The following is a 22,528-nucleotide window of genomic DNA, read 5'->3' as shown; positions in this document are numbered from 1 at the left end:
TACCTTGTAGTTTTGTGTTTTGATTTTTAGGTTAATAAAATATTTTAGTCTATTAGTATTGATGTAGTCATCTTATGTATTTTTGTTGTCCTTCTGTATATTTTTTTTATTATTTTTCTCGTAATCTTGTGTTTTTATCCAGTCATTTTGAGTATTTTTGGTACTTTTATTCTGTCAATGTAAGGGTGGGCAGTGCACTCAAAAAGAAGGCATTCCTGTAATCTTATTGGCACTGGAGAAATAACCGATCAATAATGTTTGATGAATGAGCAGCTGTGGTGGATAGAAAAGCAGCACAAAAAATAGTTTGAATCAGAAAAATACCAACAGACTTTAATCTTGCGCTAGTAGGACACAGAAACATGTAAAAGAGTGTCAGACGCACAACTAGGATGAAATAAAAATGTGAAATACAAAAATTCAGCGATGACTGAAGAAGCCCTGGGGATGGTTGTACTTGAATGGTTTCAGGCGATTTGGGCCCCTGAAATCAAAGCAGATGAAACATTAAATGAAGCTTCAGTTACTCTGTTCGATTAAATGTTTACAGTATTTTTATACCTGACGGTGCGCAGGCACATCTTTTCACGAGGAAACTCTCGCGGTCCCTCCACGCTGTCGTCCTGTCCTTCGGTCTCTAAAAACACATCCAGGCAGACGCAGAGGCGTGCAATCTGATTGGTCAGCAGCTGGTGTCCTGGACGCAGCCCGTTCAGTTCCTTTCTGAACACGTTGACTTCACTTTCCATCGCCTAAAAGAACATTTAGAATAAAATGGTTGCAGAAAGTGAAACGGAACAAAGATTGTTTAATGGTTTCACTTTCACGCACTCTGAGGTTGTCGTCGGTGCAGCCGCTTCGCTCGCCCTTCCAGCTGAGGGAGAGAGAGAAGAGGGGAGAGATCTCTGGATAGCGAGGACTTAGCACCACGGCAGCATCGAGACGAGCTGAGGGACAAAAAAGAAGCAAACATTTATCACATCGCCACGTTATAAACGTTCATGTCAACATCTAGAAGAATGACTAACCTGAGCATTAACCCAGGAAACAACAAAGGGTGCTTTGATTGGTTGTTTTATTTTGTTATTTTCGTGTATTTATCTAGTCATCTTGAGTGTTTTGGAGTCAATGTGTGTATTTTTATAGTAAGTTTGTTTATTTCTTCTGTCATTTTGAGTACTTTTTCCTCATGTATTTATTGTTCTGTGTTTTACAGTCAATTTAAGTATTTTTGTGGTGATTAGGTGTTTGAGTCATTTTTGTGTATTTTTCTCTCATTTTGTGTTTTTGGTTATGTCTGTATTTGGAGTCATTTTTGTGTAATTTTTGTAAATTTTCCTAATTTTGTGTGTTTTTGGAGTCAATTGGTGCATTTTTGTGTAATTATGTAGTCATCTTGTGTGTTTTGAGACATTTTGTGTATTTTTGTTGTCATTTAGTAAATTTCTTCAGTTATTTTTGTTGGAATTTTGTTTTGTTTTTCAGAGTTATTTGGAGTATTTTTGTTTTTATTTTGCATATTTCCTCTCATTTTTTGTGTTTTTGTTGTTTGGTGCATTTTGTGTATTTTTGTAGTCTTGCGTGTTTCGTGTGTAAATGGTGTATTTTTCTCTCAGTATGTATGTTTTTGGTGTCATTTGGCTCATTAATTTTAAGGGCCACCTGCAGCTCATGTCTGTGTGCAATGTAGCTGTTCCCACTCAACGTTCTTGAAGCCAAAATGCAGCACTTAGGGGCGCCGCCATCTTGCAAATTTGATGTCATTTGGAGCCAGAGTCTGCGATTTGAACACAAATTAAGCAATCTGGAACACTTTAAATAGTACAATAAGGCAAAATACACTATTTTCTTTGAGCCTAAAAACATTTATTTATACCACTTAATGTTGTGGTTTGTGAAAAATTACAATACATATAAAAGTACCTAAAATTTGCTAAATATTAAGTGCAATATTAAAAAAAGAATTTTATTGCCATTTCTGAATTTAAAGTTAGTTAATTCTGTTATTTAATGGTTGAAACCCCTTAGATAATTGCAGGTGCGTTTCCTAATACATAGGCAACTGGCGGCTCGGGGGCCAAATGCGGCCCTCTGTCTAATCTTATGCGGCCCCCAAAATAAATGTACAAAATGACAGAAAAATACACAAAATAAGAGCAAGATAACATTAAAAAAATTACAAAGAATTACGACATTGCAGGAAAATCCAGTAAAAGACAAGAGAAAAACACAGAAAACACACAAAAATGAACAAAAAGCAACAATACACACTCTACTCAGAAAAATATACATTATAGAAAATGACAACCAAAGTACACAAAAAAAATAGAAATACACAAAAATTACTCAGAAAATGCAAAATGGCAGCACAAATACACTATGACTACATTTTACAGGAAAATACACAAAAAGACTACAGCAATGCACAAAATGTCTGACAAAGAGTAAAACAACAACAAAACATACACAGAATGACAGAAATACACAAAACTACAATAAAAACTCTTTGTTCTTTCCTTCATTAATGCTCAGATCGCTCATTATTCTAAATGCTGACATGAATGTTGATCATGTGACCCTCTGAGCAAACAAACCCATTTTTGTATCCCCACTGTGATAGAAGTTATAAAGTTATAAATACTTATTCATTACATAGTGTTGTTTGGTGCATGATAAGAGTACATGTACAATAGCATATAAGCAATAAAAAACAAATAAAAGTTAGAATTTATGTGGTTGAAATTAAATAATCATTCAGTTTCCTTTGCACATTTAACTATATAAATAATCAACTTAGGATAACAAATCCACTCTCTTTTTAAACAATCTATTTGACAATCATGTTTCTTCTCCAACATAATAAACCATAGAGGACAAAATACAATAAACAGGAACTGATACCCTGTGAAAACTATATTTATATGCATTTTGTAGGTGCTTTATACTTTGACATCCTTTAACTAATATTAGCCAATGAGAAACAGTGTGGACTAACCTGGTATTAGATATAAATGTGTGTGACGACACGGCAGGTGTTTTATGAGGTCTGTGTGTTCCCTCCTTTGGCTTCTATAACTTGATGGAAGCTCCACTTTACCGTCTCTACCTTGTTTAAAGCCAAAATAGTTCCAAATGTGACTTTTGGAGTTTGTTTTTTTGAGCAAAATTAGCGATGCCACTGACGATCGACGCTGCGGCAAACTCGCCGCTCGGGTCCGGTGCTTCAGCCATGTTGAGTGTGTTGTCAAGTGTTTATGACGGTGTGGGTGAGAGAGAACTTTAGCTTGTTTGTTTTGAACCACAATTCTATCGAATTGTAGCTGTCTTTGTTCAGCACGTATTCATGTCTGTGGTTCAGCCGACAGCAACACGCAAACAGCCAATCAGCTAACAGACGGGTGGAACCAGCGTGTAGAAACAGCCCATCATATCCCCAGTGACAGGCAAACAGCCAATCATTCAGCAACTGTGTAGTTTAGTTGCAGTGGTTGCCATGTTGGTTCGTTTTCAAAGGAGTAGCATGCAGTAAGTGTAGACTGTGCAGTGATGTAACTGCTTATGCTATTCACAAAGAGAGCTACGCAAGATCTGAGGCTGTTAATCATCGTCATCCCGTTTTTTCAACCTCAAAAAACTTATTTAAAACAAACTTCACAGAAAACTTTGATCACAGCAGAGTTTAGGTTTGGAAAATAATTATGTGACTATGTGAGTACTTTACAGTTTGACCCACATCCCATTGTTTTCAATGAGGAGGCGGGGTTTATGACCTACAGTATACTGCAGCCAGTCAGCAGGTAGAACGCTGAAAAAAACTTCACTCTCCGTGAAACTTCACCCATCCATTGTGTTTAAAGTCTATGGACTGTAACTCCATAATAAACAGTCACATTTACCTGTTCCTCTCTCAATAACTGCCATAAAGTAGAGGTCACTGTCATTTGCCAGCCCAGCATCAATCACAGGACGTGTGTATGGTAAGACCTTTATGAAAAGAAAAAAAAAAAGCATGTAACGTAGTCATTACACAACTGACAGTGTGTGTGCGTGGTGTGGTTTTCAGTACAGCATAGTCCTGGTGACTGATTGGAATCCACCGTGCTAAACGGGAGATGATCTTTGTAGGAAACAGATCCTGACACTCGCTGGAGATGGGGATGATGCTGTGCTCTGAGGAAAAGGAGAAGAAAACTTTATTTAAACCTGAGGATGCTCACAGTGATTGTAACGTGAAGATTTGTTATCTCGGTACCTAAAGAGGCAAACTGCCTGTGCAGAGCCAGACGGGACTGGACTCGTGCACGCAGCAGTTTCATGGTGCTCTGCATGTGGCTGGCACTCAGCGAGCTGCCCACGTGCACGCCCTGCTGACACACACACACACAATCAAACCATTAACACACCAATTGTCTGAGCTGTGCTTTATATTTACTGGTTTATCATTGACGTCAGTAGCACACACTTCTGAGGTATCGCTGGGAAAATGAAGTCCTCCGAGCTTCTGAACCCACATGTAAGGATGTCCCAACTCATCCACAAAGTCCTCAAATGTGGCGATGCTTGAAATGAAAGATGAGAAAGAAAAGGGTTCATTATTCACTATTTTTCTTTTATGTACATTTTCCATTTTTTTGTGTTTTTGTGTCAGTTTTGTATTCTTTTGTTGTTATTTTGGTATTTGGAGTCAACTTTATGTAATTTTGGTTGTTTTTGTATATTTTTCTCTCATTTGGTGTATTTATGTGAACTTAACTTATTGACGTCTAAAGACGTTAATTATGTTTTTTAGGCTGGGGTTGCTAGGAGACAGTGTGACAAAGCTCTCCTGTGAATATCGAGCTTGTACCATGATGTAGTGATCAACTGGTGCCATGTAGGTGGCAGCAGCGCACCTTTGGATGAGAGATCACCCGTGTTGGGCAGAGCTCAGAGGGAGAGGAAAGGAGTTTATGAGACAGAAAATGGCGCTACGAGAATTGATGCTGAAGCTCCCAGCAGCGCACACCCGACCAGAGCATGTGTGGAACCTATGTGGACTATTGTGAGTGTTGTGATGGTGAGGGAAAACAATCAAAAAATGGGGCAAGCGGTGAGAATCGGCATGTCCGGGAGGAGAAGGAAGTTGCATGTGGGGTGAGCGATGGGGGAGAGACTTGGAGGAAGGCCAAAATACAATAAGCAAACCATTCAACTCGGACATAGATAGCAAAATAAGAATAATTTTTCCATCAAAAGTCCGGTCTCAGTGTTGTTTTTGTAGTTTATAATAGGAAACCAATGTTGAGGTGTCCCGAAAGCAAAAAATAAAATTGCTTCAAAATCACTAATGGGTGTTTTCAGAAAAAGACATTTTTCTCAGCTTTTTGTCACAAACTGGCGATTTGTGTGAAACTTGACTATTCAACTGCTGATTATGGGAAAACAAATCAAGCAAGAAACAAAAAAAAAAAAAATTCTGATGAAACTAGAGTGTCTAATCTTTCATCTGGTTTCAGATTTCAGATTGTCATAGTACAAAATAATTAGTGAAAATCATCTAAAACACCTGACAATATGGAGTTGGCTGCTCTGAAAAGGGCTGGCAGTGAATGAGTTAAACAACTGTAAGATAAGATGTCCTTTATTCGTCATTTTTGTGCAAGTTTGGTGGTTTTTGTATATTTTTCCTTTTTGCATTTTTGTTGTTCAGTGTGTATTGGAGGCTTATTGTGTATTTTGTGGTGATTTTGTCATTGTGTCATTTTGGTGGTTTGCGTATATTTTTCTCCCATTTTGTGTGTTTTTGGAGTCATTTGGTGTATTTTGTTGTAATTTTATATATTTTTTCAGTTATTTTTGTCGTTATCTTGTGTTTGAAAGTCATTTGAAGTATTTTTGTGGTAATTTTGTTTTCCACTCATTTTTGTGTATTTGTCTTGCCAACTTGTATTTATTTTATTTTTCTTCTGTATTTGGAGTCATTGTATCATTATGGTGGTTTTTGTATATTTTCCTCTTATTTTGTGCATTTTTGGAGTCAGTTGGTGCATTTCAGTCATTTTGTGTGATTTTGTTGTCATTTTGTACATTTTTTGTAGTCTTGTGTTTTGGGTGTAAATAGTGTGTTTTCTGTCAGTCCGTGTATTTTTGGTGTCATTTGGTGTATTCATTTTAGGGGGCTGCACAAAATTAGACCATGGGTTGTTCATGTCAAAGAAAAGGTGTTCCTTTTAAGATGTTCTCTGGCTCAGATCCCTGAACGACGTGCTGTCCTTACCCGACTTTATCAAACTGATAGCGATTAGCAGGATTGGGCGTTTCCCGTCCCTGGTCAGAGGTGTTCAGACAGCTGAGGAGCGTCTCTGACTTCAACAGCTCGCTGCACACAAAAGAATCTCAAGTCACCTCAAGTGTTCTGGCCTTGGTGAGGAGACATGAATTATTTACACACACCCAGCACTGATAGCTGTGTTGAGGTCGGTGGGGGTGGAGACCTTTGCCTTCACCGTCATGATGTTCAGATTCATCAGATAGAAGAAGGAGAGGTGGAGGATGCTGGAATCTGTGGAGACAGAAAATGATCCACTGAAAAAAAAGAAAGAAAATGATCCACTGCTATCTTTAATCCTCTCATTGCAGTGATTGCCCCCTGGAGTTCACTCTGAGCATTGATAGAGGGGGTGGGGCTCCACCCAGGGACTTGTCCTTTACGCTCACTGCAGTGAACTCACTCACACTGAATTTACCTGCACTCAACACACGCTGCAGCTGAGGCAGCAAAGATTCAGAGGTGGGTGTGTGTGTGTACGTATGTGTGTGTGTATGTGTGCTATTTAAAGAAAAAGAGGCAGTGGAAAAAAATGCTTACGATGCTGCAGCTCCAATGCTGCATCCTCCTTCCCACTACATGTATGCCTGCAATGCAGCTCTCCCACTTCCTCTCAGTGCCAGCAGAGGGAGCAAGAGTGTTGAGACTATTTGATGTTTTAGCTTTATAATGTAACCCGTCATGCAAACAAGCCGAGGAAGAAATGTTGGTTATACTGTGGTTCTCAATCTTTTCAGCCTGCGAACCCCAAAATAAAGGTTCAAGAGACCATGGGACCCCCACTGTACCTGAAGGTGGTTGAACACAGACATTGAACAGTCATGTGGAGACAGGGCCATCTATAAGGGGGAATAAAGGGGAGGGATTTTTGCGGCCCATCCATAAAGTCAGAAAAATGATGATCCATTATTCTATGAATCTGTGATAACCACATTTATTTATTTATCTGAATATTATCCACTGTTATCCAGGAAGTTTATTATTTGCGTCATTGTATATAGTCTTCTTAAAGATGTGAATCCTTGTTTCAATCAGAAATAAAATGGGTTAAAAGTGACCAAAAATGGTGGAAAAGGTGGTGAAATGGGATTTTTAAAAACCACAGAAATTTGCAAATGAGAGTTTTCAAAAATGGACAGAAAAGTGGTAAAAAGGAGTTTAAAGTGTCAATATTGGCTTAAAATTGGCAGTAATGGGGGAGGAACGGGGTAAAGTCAGTTAAAAAGTAGGACAATTTTGTTTAAACTGGAAAGTAAGGGGCACGACAGATGGTGAATGTGGTTAAGTTGGCAAAAATAAGCATGAAATATGGTAAAAAGTGACAATAATGGGTCAAGATATGTGACATTAGATGAAAAAAGTGGTGGAAAGGGTTCATAAGTGACACAAATATCTTAAAAGTGGGAAAAATAGCAGATTAGGCATTGAAATGTGAATGTGACAAGGATTAGGAGTAATGTAGCAAAAATACATTAAAAGGACCAAAAATATGGCAATAAAAAAAACTGATGAAAATAAGTTTGGTGGAGTTGAAGAAAAAAGGTAAAAATAAGCAAAAATGAGCTCAAATTGCTTAAAAAATATTCTTAGTTTCTTGAAGGCATCTGGTTTAGAACCCCTAGGTTAATGTGATGTGAGGAGCCGTACACGTGACGATGCTCACCTTTACACTTGAGGTCGACACAGAGGGACAGAGGATGCCTTTTCAGCATCTCCCGTCGCCTGTCGTCCAGCTGGCCTCCTATGGTCGGCCTCCTTCTCTTCTATACAGAAAATAAAACAATAATATATCATTTCAATTTTACCTCGTGGCACCTGCACATTAAGCCAAAGCTGACTGGATAACTCAGAGTAAAGCATTTGCAGGTCTGTCCAACTACAGTCACATTTATTTTCTTACTATTTTTTCTTTATATTTAATTATATTTATTCACCTATGTATATATATATATATATATACATACATACATATATACATACACACTCTGTCCATTGCTTTAGTTCATCTTAATCATCATATTTATTAATTCCCCCATATAAAGAAATAAATAAAGCTTCTTGAACAGTTCCTTATAGAAGTTTTCTGTAGTTTAAGATTTTTTTTTGTACATCAGATGAAAAGTGCAGCGTAGTCAGTGACTGCAATGTGCTGCAGTGATTATACAGACACAAAGTTAATGCCTGTTTGATTCTGTTTTTAGTGTCTTGGATAGTTCCAGGAAAACAGACCTTTTGTTGTTTTTTAGGCAGACAAGAAAGATTTTTGATTTTCTCTTGTTTTTTTTTTACACGAGCTGAGAGGAAACAGACTGAGTCAGGACACAAACAGCAGCTCCCAGGAAATTGAGTACTTAAAACAAATACTTTAAAAAAAAAATGCATTTAAGATCAGGAGTTAATCTCAGGTCATGGTATGAATAACAGCAAGTCAGCTCAGAATACTATCTCCTGCTGCGTTGCTTTATTTCCTAGAAATCCTCCTGAGCAGACTGAAACCTAAAGAGCAATAAATGAATGTGTGTGTGTGTGTGTGTGTGTGTGTGTGTTTCGAGCAGACACTGCTTTCTGAACTCTATGACCGCAACCAAGAATGCAAAAGCTACTAAAACGAACGGAAACATCACTACAACATATGTTGAAAGACTTCAGGGTTGGGGACAATTACAATTTTTAATTACAATTAATTCATGTTAAATTACAACTCAATTACGATACCGTTGACCAGTATTTTTTCCAATTACAATTAAAATTACAATTATTATTTTCCCTATGAAAATACAAAAGTTCAATTACAATTACTGAGCCTTTATTAAATAAACCCATAAAACGTAACCTCCCTCTTGTGTTAGCTTTCTGTTATCTCTTATGATAATGGGTCAGTTTTGACCCCTGTCTTAAATCAGCTGTAAAATACACTAAAAAAAATCATCCACTTTGATTCTACTCTCTTGGTTACCTTGTAAAGCTTCCTAATCAATGAAAATATTGGTATTAATATTTTAGGTGTGAGCGTCTGAGCCTTTTTTCTGTCAATATATCCCTAGATTTCTTTTTCTTTTCTTTTTTAAATGGTAAAATTATTCTCAAGAGAAATGACAGGTAAACTTGATATTTTAATGGTTGTTATAGGGCTGGGCAAAAAATTGGAGTTAAAAAAATATATATATATATATATACACACACACACAGTTTTTTTCCCCCACCACAGTTTTTTTTGTTTACATTTGTTTACATTTGTTTACCCTTTGAGTAGGCTATATGTGTGCCAGAGGCATGTTTAATGTTTTATTCACACTATGCTGAGATGCTATGGGAAGAGTTTTTTTTTTTTTTTTTTTAATTGTAATGTTATATATTGTAAAATATGTAGTTATCTGAATTCTTAATCAGAAAATTTAAGCTACTGTGAAGTTGCTGTTGCACTTTTGCCTAAACCTGGATTAAAGCTTGAAATTGCTGAATGACTGATCCTCATTTACTTTTTATTTTGGGATTATTCTATGCATTTTAACTCTTGAGGACAATGACGGCAATAGTTAGACTTTTGACAATAAATCTGATGTCTGCACTCATTTTAAGTGCATTGACAAAAAAAAAAATTTGTATCGAAACTTCTGAAAAAATCTGAGATTTTTATTTTTTTTAAGGCAAAATCGCTTAGCCCTAGATTGTTAACTATATATGTGTAAGCCATAGAACTGAAACAATAACAATTCCAAAGTCAATTCTCTGAACTCAATTACTTGACTGTCTCCGTGCAACTCAGCAAAAAAATAAATAAATATAGCTTCGGTCTTACCTTCTGATAAAATATTAACTGGTATTGTGTAATCTAATTAGCTTTTAGCACTTCAGCATTATTTAGGGTTCTATAAAGTAGGTTTTATTTTTTCCCAAATTCCGTGTTTTCCACATTATTTTTTTTATTCTGTTTTTTTTTTTCTTTTTTAAATAATCCATTTTTTCAGAAATTATTACTTTTTATGTCCAGTGAAGAAACTAAATAAATACTAATAAATTTAAAAAAAAAAAAAACATAATTGAACAAAAATGTGTCAAAAATAAAATAAGACAAATAAAAGGTAGATATCATATAAGGATGTATGAGATCAGCATTATTGTCACCCAACTTCCCCTCAGGGATCAATGATTTACTGAATCTGATCAGGTTGATTGATTAAATTTTGATCAACCTAATTTAAATTAACCTAAATTAAATTATCCTGATGACATCATTCCAGACTGTAATCATTACACAAAAATAAATGGATGCAAGGATGCATCAGTTATTTCATCACTAGAGGCCAGAATATTTGACAGTATCAGAAGTTATCATTAACCTACAATGTTTCAGACTCTACAATCCCTCGCATTGATGGTCTCATCCACAACATCAAACAACTTTATCCACAGATCTTCCGTAGCTCTAATGAGATGTTCAAATACTCTGAGCTGGTGGCTCTGTATTTAGGAGTCAGTGATGAGTTGCAGAGTTTTTGGCAGTTTAGACAGTGTTTGAAGCGGCCAGGACAGGAGCGCGGTGCATCTAATGAGCGGTCCCCGGAAACATTTCCCCATAAAAAAAAAAAAAAAACGTTCTTTGCCACATGGTGACGCCGCTTCATCCACATTCTGTCAATTTCCACGTTCAGCAGTGAATTCCGTTTTCATTGGTCGATTTCGTGATTCCCGTCCACATTTCCGTTAATGTGGATTTTATAGGGCCCTAATTATACCATGAAGCTAATCTTAGCCATTCAAAAAATAAATGATCTGAACTAAACTCAGTGTGGTGTTGTGGCTTTTGCATTAATCATTTGATTACTCAATCACTGTGTGTGTTTCTGTTTGTGTGTTTGTTAGTGTGTGTGTGTGTGTGTGTGTGTGTGTGTTTTGGTGAGTGCCGACACTCACAGTTTTCTCCTGTTCTTCCTCCGCATCTGAATCACTCTCATCATCTGAAACGATAAGACAGGTGATGATGAAGAGAAATCCAGTTGTTCTGCTATAAAGAGGAGAAACATCAGGAGGAACCAGTGCAGATGTACTGTGTGAATACAGTGTTCGTACCCTGGGAATCTTCTGGAGGTTTGGACAGAGCCCGGGCTTCATCCACATCCCCACTGATGGACACACTCAGGTTCTTGTCTGAAACCGGAGGAACAGTATATCAAATACAAGCAGAAATCACACTATAAGTGAGTTAAATTGAGGTGGATACTCACCACAGGCCTGGCCATAAGCATTAGCTTGAACGAATAAGACGTACAGGGCTGGAGGCAAGTGACGAGCAATCTCCGTCTGTTTCTGAGTCTGCTCAAAGGGCATGGAGAGGTACTCCTGCACTGGGAGAGACGCCTGTGTGCAAAGATGGTGTGAATGGCAAAAGAAAGACAAAATGGAGCCATTCCATCGCTGTAAGAAAGTGAGTGTACCTGCATGATGGCGTTAAGTCCTGGCTGCAGACTGGAGAGATGCTCCTTCTTCACCTCGATGCTCTTAAGGATGGTTTCCTTTGAGGCCTGAGACTCTTTGTATTGCTCTGCCAGCCTGTAACAATGCAACAACCACTGAGCTTTTCAAACTGTGCACCATGCAGCACTGCCTGCCTCACACTTTGTACCTCTTCCTCTGCTCCAGCTCCCAGTCCAGCCGTGCCAGCGTGAGTTGGTGGGAATCATGCTTGGTAAGTTGAGGCCTGGATATTTCCGGTGGCGCCTCCTGAAAAAACTCTTCTTCACTCACCAAGTCTATTTCTTCATGCTTGGACCTAGAACAAGAAAAGAAATCAGAGAAACGGTTACACTTGTAACGTGAGGGGTGTGGGATAAGGCAGCACTGATGGGGATTTCTATCTAAGGGTGCTTTCACACACACAGTTTGGTGGACTCTGTGCGGTTCAGGCGGTGAATCTGCAACATTGTTGCAATTTAAATTGGTCCGGTCCGCTTTCACACATGATCTTTGCCAAGCGCACCAAACTTACTGAACAACGTCACACAGGCAAAATGATCGGTCGCATATTGGTCAGAATACTTCAGCCTCCATAGACATAAACAACACTTCTGTCAGAAAAATGCATTTTCCAAAGGAAATCCTAAAGCAAACCCTCCAGAAACATAATTAATAATGATTCAAAATAACCCATAAACACAATGAGTGTGGATATGTTTTTTACGTGTATGTGTGTTGCTGCAGGACGGAGGAGCGCTTGTTGTGTTAGTATGTGTGTTTATTGCCGTAACAACAGTTTTGGTGATTACTGAGTGCTGCTGCAGTCACTGACAGTTGAACCGTCATGTCCTATATTTGGTCCTTCCTCCAATGTTTCCTAAAGGAATTCCTAAAACAAACCCCCCAGAAACATAATTAATAATAAGACTACGCTCCGTCCCACACCTGTCAGCGCTCAGAGGCGTCACGTCACCGGTAACTCACCGGTGAGGATGTATCATGTGTGAAGATGTGATAATGTATGAGCAGATGAAACATTGAGCAGTCAGGTGTGCAGCCATCGCTGATTATGTGAACAGTTTGGGGAAGAGAGAGAAGTGACATAAATGAATGATGTGGGAGTAATACGGGAGTGTAGAAATGTTTGTGATGTGTTTGTTTGTCAGATCATTAAGCAAGTCTAAAAATGAATGGATGGATGTTTGTGTACTGCCTGCAGGAGCGATGGGTGTGAAAGTGCCTTGATGCAGAGATTGTTTGTGTGAATGCTGCGTTCCGCTGTCCAGTCACTAATGGAGTTGCTCTGTCACAATTGCGCTTCAATGTAAAGTCCTATGTTCGGTGCCTTTTGCTTTCTGAATAACGAAAGTAGTCTGTAACTGACGAGCAATACTGTTGGTGAGGAAGAAGCACGCACTTGAATTCCAAACACTTGCTGATCTCTTTTTGCAGATGCATGACTTCATAGAGCAGATTCTGTAACTGAAGGTGCAGCACGTCCACCCTTTGTTTGGCCTTAGAAACAAAAACAGAAAAAACATTAGTGGTGATGAAGAAAACATTTGTTTATTGTTCATTACCATGGATTCAATAGAAAATAAAATAAAATGGCAGAATCGAGTGAATTATGTCAAAGCAGCGCAACTTGCTGAGAGTGACATGTTTTTTTTTCTCTTCGTGTCTCATAACTGACCTGCATCACAAAGTTTAAGTCCTGCCAACATTCTCAACATTAGCTCTCTAAAGTTAGTGCTTCTTTAATAAAAACAGAAATCCTTTGCTCAGCTGCCTTTACTAAGTGCAGGAAAAAAAAACACCACAACCCAGAGAAGTGAAAACTTCCACGAAGTGATCAATAGGAATCATCGGTATTTAAAATCACAAAAGTTAACTCACAAAACAATATGAAATACGGCTCACAATACGATATAAAAATTAAAGAAAATTCCAAATGAAGAGTAATTAATCTTTGACTTTTGCAATAAAATAATTTTTAATCAACAGAGACAGCGTGTGGGAGTGTTTTGCTTCACGAATAAAAACAAATGTACCAATCTAACAGATTATTATTATTTCTCATTTCTGTAACATTAAAGTGTCTAAATCTTTTGTCTTAGGACCTTCATACTTTGGACTTTCCATTCATTAGCTCATCTTTCAGTACTGCACCAATGTTTTGGCCTGCGTGATTCAAATATCACTTGTGTTAGGAGCACATAGCTTTCCATTTCCTAATCATCATCTCAATGGTGTGGGCTCTAATGTTTAACTGTTTTCACCGTGGTCCGTCTCAATCTCTGCCAATGAAACACTTTAACTCCACTCCACTCAACATAATGTATATACCGCTAATTACAACAAAAATCATCTCAAAGCTCTTAGTGCTCAGATGTGTTGAAATACGGCCCCTCAACAGACCACGTTGGCTTGGACTCTGACAAGCACACTGTTATCAGAGAGTGTGTGTGGATGCGTGGCCCCTTTAACTGCTGTTAGGTGCGCAGGTTTTTTTTTTACCATTGTGCGGAAGGGATCGTCCAAATTAGTGGGCGTGCACTGTAGCTGTTCCCACTCAACGTTCTTGAAGCCAAAATACAGCGCTTAGGGGAGCTGCCATCTTGCAAATTTGATGTCATTTGGAGTCAGAGTCTGCACCGTAGGGTCCGGTGGGAGGAGCCCTGCTAACACGCCCCGCCCATTTAGCATACTGCCCTGATGAGTTACGCAGCTCAGCTACACCACAAACCTAAGTATCTTTCCCAGTGGAAATTCTACCAACGTCTTGTTCAGATGATCAGAACATAGAGGTTAGTACTAGTAGCTCAAAACTGAACAGAAAAGTTTAATGGCTTCTCGGCTTTCCTTCATGACGTAACTGCTTATGCTATTCACAAAGAGAGCTACGAAAGATCCGAGGATGTCAATCATCATATATGACGTCAAATCCCATTTTTCAATCTCAAATCACTTATTTAAAACAAACTTCACAGAAACATTAGCACTTGAACACAATGTAGGTTGATAATATCTAATGATCACAGCAATTATGTGATGAGTATTTTAACTTTACAGTTTGACCCCATCCCATCTGTTATCATTGAGGAGGCGGGGTTTATGACTTATACTGCAGCCAGTTAGCAGGGGGAGCTTTAAGATTAAAAGCTTCACTTCCCCGTGAGCTTGCGTCGTTTATTCTTTTTACAGTCTATGGTCTGGATCAGGTCTAGCAAGGTGCTGTACCATGAGTGACTGGCAAATAAATGTTACAGGTGTTCTCCCAGAAACGGAGTCCTGTGTCCTGCTTTCTGACTGCTGTGAAGCAAAGGAGTTAACCCCTAAGAGGAGAAGTTAGACTCCCCTGTGTCCCACGACTACGGTCTGGAACTGGAACAGGAAGGGTTTGCTCATTCGCTGTTTATGCCGGCTGGTTTTTTCGGTGCATCGCTGCACAGACGCTGCCCCGGCTTTCAGAGCCGGTAGACTGGGGAAGAAGCCTGGTTTTCACCTTTGTGTACAAATGTGAGTGAAATAAAGCCGTGTCACATAAAGCAAACAACACTTAGGTAAGACAAATAAAACAATGCAATGGGAGCATCTACAGAAAGTTTCATCACTACAATGACGTCATTGATCAGATCGGCGAATTAAGACATTACAGCTAATCACAATAATTGTTTAAAATGCTAAATATCGGCTGATTCGATATGGTCGATCAGATTGGTGTAAAGCCTAGTAGAAATGGGCATCATAATGGGAAAATCGGAGCATCTACTTTAGCGTTTGAAGGCTAAAACTCATCAGCTCAGAGGATTGTGTGTTACCTCGTGTGTCTGGTCTCTGCCTTTCTTCAGTCGCATGTGAGCCAGACGATTCAGTTTCTTCAGGTTCATGAAGTGGATGCAGCTCTGCATACGTTTCTGCTCCACCTCGGCACTCTGCGCACAAATAGTTTGTTATACTCTACGACAAGAAACAGAATCACTGCTAAACATATGTCTGTATGTGTGCTACAAAACCAGAAAACCACCTCTAGAGGCTACGCAACAAGACAAACAGTTTACTGGCAATTCCTTCAAACCTGTAAAGCAGGGGTGCCCAATTTTGGTCCTCAAGAGCCCCTATCCAGCATGTTTTAGATGTTTCCCTCTTCCATCACACCTGATTCAAATGATTAACTCACCATCAAGCTCTGCAGAAGCCTGGTAATGATCCTGGTCATTTAAATCAGGTGTGTTGAAAGAGCGAAACATCTAACACATGCTGGATAGGGGCTCTTGAGAACCACGATTGGGCACCCCAGCTGTAAAGCATCACAAAAATGAAGATCTACACGGATGATGTTACCAATGTCAGATCAAATGTTGGAAAAGTTATTGAGCAAAAACAGGTTTTTCAGTGGTAAGAAAGGCTCCAACAATGCTGTCACCATAGAGATTTAACGATTAATCGTAAGGCAGATAAAAATCAATTCATAGGTATCACTGTACTCATCGATACTGTGATAAATTAAATCGCAGTACTTTTTTCAAACAGCAGAGGGCTAGTGTTGGCGGCAGGCGGAATCTGATATTACTTTCTTTCTGGATGCCTTCTACTCTTAAACATATTCATAAATGATTCCTTACCCCTTTAGCACCGAAAGAATATCTGTAATATTACGTGAATAGCTGTAAAAGTCACGTTTTTCTATTAGCACTGTCTGCTACCATAGCATCTCTTCTTCACTGCAAGATATCTGCATTCCAACCGACCACTGGTTTACCAGCGCCCTATGCTGGTCCAAACAAATATCTGACCTAAATACAGTGCAATGTTTTTTTTTAAGTCCAATTGTTAAGGCACAAAATACATTTTCAGTTGCACTTTTAAAAAGAAAAAGAACTATTATGCAGTTTTGCATTGTTTACTATAGAACCAGAATTTAAATGAATAGGCTTCTTCTTCATTTGTATTATTCCTTTATTTATTTCATTCAAGATTTATTTTTAGTTAAATTGCATTGTTTTGAATAGTTTATCAAGGGATTATTTTGACAATGAAAAATAAAAGGAAAACAGTACAGTTTTTTTATAGTTTTGAACCCAAAAAAATATTTTTCAGTCATCATATGTCTACAGTCCCATTTTGTAAAATAAATCGTGAGAGAATCGTATCGTGAACCCAGTATCATGAATCGAATCGTATCGGGAGTTGAGTCAATTGTTACATCCCCACATATTACGTCACCACAATATAAATTATTTTAAATACATAGCTTGATGCCACTCCTTTTCAGTGTTTAGTCTATTATTTCACTGACTGATGGGATAATTTGATTTGATTTGAAATACAAGCACTACCGCAGAGAGAAAATCAGCATCCTCATATCACTCCATGAAGAGCAAATAAAATATAAAGTGCAAGCACTAAACAGATAAAGCGGGTCTCCTTGTCCCTGTCAACAGCAAAGAAAGGGAGGTACAGTATATTTGTTACGAATATATAATACAAGGTGCTAAAGCAGGTGAGAACGATCTCTGAATCAGAGTTTGTTTTGTGATGTGCAGTGGATAGTAGAATAACAGGCTCATTGAAATATTTTTGCTGCTGTGGTCGGTTTGTTGTGGATAGTCCAATCAATGAGTTCTACGAACAGTGTTGACAGAAAGCCAATAACATAAAGCTAATAAAAAAGGCCCATTTTACAATATGAGTGAAAAAATATGCTATTTGTCACTGAGGTGACAACAGAGATAATGTTGTTTGTTCAGCATCAGAAAAAAATATTTTAGGAGCAGTTTGCACTTGTTTATTTCTTTCATACAAGGCAAGTTTTCATAGAACCTTGTATTTACTTTAATAAAACTAAAGGAAACCAAGCCGTGTACAGTGCTTTTGTAGTCAGTGAAAGTTGTGTCACAATAAACCTCGTACCCCTTCCTTCTCTCCATTGGCTTTAAGGTTCTGGATGTCACTCATGAGCGAGGCCAGACTCTCACAACTTTCTTTGTACATCAGGAAATCCTGCTCGGGGTCCCGGCTCTCCAGCTCCACCTCCTCCTTGTACACCCGCACATCCTGCAGGATAGGGGAGTCATTATAGAGTATTTTTTGATTCCACCATTGCCTTTTTCACTATAGACGCAGACTTTAATGATCCACAGGGGTGGGCTGCCTCAGGGAAATTACAAGATCAAGCAGAATTACAAAGAATTGCACAAAGGATATAAAGAACACTCAGAAGATAGACATTAGGGATGAAAAAATGTGGAAAATAATCTAATTGCAATTTTTCCCCCATCAAATTTCATGATTTAATTTGCATTTGCATTTTTTTCTTCAAGATCCATTTCTTCCTCTATTTTTCAACAAACACAATAAATGTAATGTATTCTAATAAACAATATCAGCTGTATTAACAGTATCAAACGTACATTGTTCTTTCTTATAGGCTAGGCTTATGTTAAGATAAAGGAAAATGACGCATGAATTATTATTAAAGACAGTTTATTTATCTACTTCAATAACAGTTGTAAACTTAAATACTTTGACATGCAGTCTTGTTAGCATTCACCATGACAACGTAACAAAATGTAGGTAAATCAAACAATCAAAGTCCCAATAAAAAAGTGTATGTTCTTATTAAACCTTCAGAAGGAAACTACACTTTTTGAACACTAATAAAAACAATATATTCATAGCAGCACACGTCACACTAAACTTATTGATCACATCTCAGGGAAATTACTCAGGGTTCCCACACTTTTTTTTTACAATGTTTTTTCAAAACTTTTCCAAAATATTTCACCAAATTTCCATTACTTAGTTTTGAACCATTAAGATCTATTCAAGACCATTAAAGCGCAAAAAAAAAAACAGAGGTCTGACAGTGTTCCATGGTTTGCAGCAAAAATGTGGCACATGGAATGCAAGTTGTGTCCATCACATATCTATCATGTAGCATCGCACAATGGCGCAATTGCCTTTGACACCCATTTTGCTATATTTTCTAATAACAATATTTCCTCTGCATTTCACCCATATCCCTCTCACTGATAGCAGTGGGATGTCACAACAATGCGGGCGGTCCGGGAAGCAAACCCGGGGTGGTATCAGACAGGGCCATGGCCAGGGCGAAACCGTCGCACCCTCCAATGCAGATTGCGGTTCCGAGCTGATGCCAGCACTTTCCCCATAAGTCCGCCGTCGCAATCGCAGCATCTTCTTTTTTGAAGCCAAAATAAATCCACACAACTGACATGCTCTTCCTCTTTGGAACTAAACTTTGTGCAGTGTCGGCGTCTATCGAGCCTGAGGCTGTAGTGCAGCAGGTTAAAGCAGCGTTTACATCTCCATCCGCCTGCTTTACTTTGCACTACTCCGCTTGCAAGTCACGTGGCCAGAACTTGTGATATTATCGCAAATGCAATTAATCATTCAGCCATAATAGACATACAATAATTAGAATATAAAATGCAACATTTACATTGCTGTAGACCAGACATGGGCAACTAGTGGCCTATGTACTGCCCCCCAGTGTAAATGCACAAAATGACTTCAAGAAAACACACAAAAAACAACAAAAAAAATACTCGTCTCAAAAAACACAAAAAATAAATATATATACATATACACACACAATTACAGAAGCATTAAAAAAAAAAAAAAAAAAACCACACAACACAAAAGAAAAACTAAATGCACAAACAGTCTAAAAACAGAAAACAATAACACAAAAAAGGGCAGAAATTATACCTAATTACAACAAAAACACAACATTCCCAAACCCCACGATACTACTAGATAAAAGCACAAACAATGACTCCGAAAACACATAAAATGACCACAATTACACAAAAAAATGGCAGAAAGTATACCTAATGACAACAAAAACGAACAAAAATCGCTCAGAAATAGACAAAAACGTCAGGAAAATATACAAACCAACAACAAAAAACGCACGAAGCCTATGTTCTTTTCTGTTTTAATGCCCAGATGTTTCATTATTCCTAATGTTGACGTGAACGTTGATGAGATCAAATAAAATCACATTTTTGTGTACCTGCTGTGACAGACTCTCGACACTAATCCTATCTCATGTAGGATTTAGTCTTCGATGGTGTACTGCTGTCTATAGACATATTGGCTGTATTATCATATCAAACTATAATAGTATGTTTAAATGAATGCCAGCTGCTTCCTCTCGGTACCTGATCTCCATCCGCTCTAATGCGTTTCATCTCCGGTGTACCTCCTTCACTACGGACCACCTTAGACTTCCGCTTCTTCAAGGCGTCAGACGACATTTCTATTCAAGAGAACAAACACATAAAAACCAAACAACATTTAATGGTTTACACTTTACTGCCGCCCTTGCTACAGCGTTGCTAGCATGCTAAACAGATTTAGCGGTGAGAGCAAAAACTAGCTAACGGCGGTTAGCTTTAAGTTGGTCGGGTATATGTGTTTGACCTTTACTATTGCTGTGCTTATCTTGTGATGTTTTCTGTACCTTTGTGCTGTAAAACTGTGTTGGCGTGAAAAAGAAGAAAACCACGCCGATGACAGACTCCACAACGCGCAGATTTTGAACGGAAGCCGGGCTGGGACACAATGACAAAACGACTTCGACTTCTTCTTCTTCGTTGTGTTTTATGGCGGGTGGCACCAAGCGTAAGGCGCATTACCGCCACCTGATACTGGATTGTGATCCAAAGAACTACGTCCCTATATATACTAGTGCAGTGCCCGTAGAAAGTATGTATTGCTATAGAAAAGTGGGAGGTTTAATATTTAGCACTATAATATAAGCCAGCATATATTTGCAATTTGCTGAGAGAGACAGAGGTGTGTGTGCGTGTAGCATTATATTTAGCACTGTATACATAATGTGTAGCCTATTTTATATATATATATATATATATATATATATATATATATATAACTAAGTGACTAAGTGTGGCAAGAGGGAGTTGCTCTCCCTACGTGTATGTGTGTGTGGCGTTTGACGCTGTGCTGGTGCGGAGCCTGGTCAATATTTACCAGGTGTTTTTTTTTAGGATATTAGACCTACTTTAGCCATTTTTAAAAGCCCTTTGTGCAGTCACTCCTGTAGATTACTACCCGTTACCATGACTACCTGTCAACATTGAGCTGTTCTGCAAAACTTCTTGCAGCTTTCACATTATCCTGAGTTACAATGACTACCTGTCAATATTAAGCTGTTCTGCAAAGCTGCATTTATGACAATTTTATGAAATGATTTATGAACGGTGTCATTGCAGTCCAAACAAATCCGACATTGCACACTTGAACCAAGCAGCAGCCATGTTGAAACTCTCAGGTCAGTCTAAGCCTGACACGCTGAGATATTTGAGGAACACACACAGACAGATAGAGATTCCTTGCTTTATAGATAGACAGATATGAAACATGGATAAAATAAATTACCACATAATGAAATTGTAAATTGTTGTTCTCCAAAATCCTGCAATTTTAATCAAATTATTCGACAAAATCTTCCCAAATTAAATAAAAATTGTTACAAAATTAATAAAAAACTTCAGTCAATCAAAGAACATTTAATAAGTCTCTGTCACGTATTGCTTAGTTATTTTTGATGCCTTCCATACTTTGTCTAATTTATAGCTGGAAGTGCAAACTTGGTCACATTAATGTGGAAATAGTTTGATTTTCCACCTAAAATCTGTGGCCCACTTGTGATTGAACTGGTCTCGCCTTTTGGATTTCAGGCAAGGTAAAAATATATATATATACATATTTATTTTAGGGGCGGATTCACTAAAGGTTTAGGGGTATTAAAACGTGTGCAAACGTCACTCCACGCGCCAATAAGCCGTACAAACCCCAGGGAATCAGGAGTGTGCGGCTGCTGCGTGTCGCAATGTGCCCATTAGCCATTTAGCACGTTTCTCTCTAATGAATATGTATAGTAGGCAGCGCTCACAAGGGGAGCAAAAAAATGGGAGCGGGAAATGCAAATAAATTAATGCAGAGAAAGCAATGCAATTAATCAAAGCTGGACTTCTTTGCTGCCTCTGTTTTTCCGATGGCAGCAGTTCTATTTGTGAGGAACAGGGCAGGGGAGAGGAAAGACGACCGAGGGATGAGATTTTCAGACCTTGAGTTAATATGTTTGGGATAAATGAATTCACAATTTTAAGAACGTGTTAAAACCTTCCCTGTTTTGTCTCCCCACCGTGGCTGGGGGGACACAGCGGAGATCCGCATCTCTATAGCCTGAGGCTGCTTCTCCTTCGGGGATCACTCCCGTACACCTCACGCTTGTTAAAGATGGTAACGTGTAGAAAGAACAGGTTGTTGTAGAGCTGCACTTTATTATCTGGCTGCACTATAAACATAAGCTGTCCCGGTTGCCGTGTCGGACTCTAAAGCACGCACGCACACCACTCCTCCGCGGCTCACTCTCAACACACATGCACCAGCCGCAAGCATGCACCCACTCCGTCACTCACATCCACGCACATTTCCCCACCGCGGGATGAATAAAGAATATATATATCTGTCTAATGCTTCAAAAAAAAAAAAAAATTGCTTCAGCTCCCCAAGCTCAATATTCAACATGAACGAAACTCATTTAAATAGGGCAGTCTCCATCACTTCTGCACTAATCATTGCTGCAATCTTAGTGAATTCCTTGCAGCAGGTGAGGAAACGGTGTCACCAAAGGATTTAGGGAAGCAACTGGTTTACCACCCTTTATTTCAGATATTAGTGAATCCACCACTTAGTGTGTAGCCAGAAATG

The 22,528-nt window shown here is 38.5% G+C and overlaps 1 protein-coding gene across 2 annotated transcripts; it reads right to left on the bottom strand.

Moving 5' to 3' along the window:
* Positions 1-306: 306 nt before the first annotated feature.
* thoc5 (THO complex 5) lies at positions 307-20,411 on the bottom strand. 2 transcript variants are annotated; one of them, XM_028458191.1, is made up of 20 exons: positions 20,253-20,411; positions 19,951-20,048; positions 17,675-17,818; positions 15,583-15,696; positions 13,179-13,276; positions 11,931-12,077; positions 11,743-11,857; positions 11,533-11,665; positions 11,378-11,455; positions 11,222-11,265; positions 7,971-8,070; positions 6,433-6,541; positions 6,257-6,358; positions 4,463-4,559; positions 4,253-4,367; positions 4,067-4,170; positions 3,897-3,984; positions 832-947; positions 562-752; positions 307-484 (listed from the first exon to the last, which is right to left on the bottom strand). In XM_028458191.1, the coding sequence occupies exons 2-20, from the start codon at positions 20,044-20,046 to the stop codon at positions 421-423; spliced, it is 2,055 nt and encodes a 684-aa protein (XP_028313992.1). In that variant the 5' UTR covers positions 20,047-20,048; positions 20,253-20,411; the 3' UTR covers positions 307-420. The 2 variants fall into 2 exon arrangements, with proteins under 2 accessions (XP_028313992.1, XP_028313993.1); XM_028458192.1 differs by having other exon boundaries at positions 4,253-4,364.
* Between the last annotated feature and the right edge of the window lie 2,117 nt (positions 20,412-22,528).

The sequence above is a fragment of the Gouania willdenowi genome, chromosome 9 (genome assembly GCF_900634775.1).
Source record: "Gouania willdenowi chromosome 9, fGouWil2.1, whole genome shotgun sequence".
Lineage (NCBI taxonomy): Eukaryota > Metazoa > Chordata > Actinopteri > Blenniiformes > Gobiesocidae > Gouania > Gouania willdenowi.
Note: the sequence above shows the minus strand (reverse complement) of the source record. Positions and strands in the feature narration are given on the sequence as shown.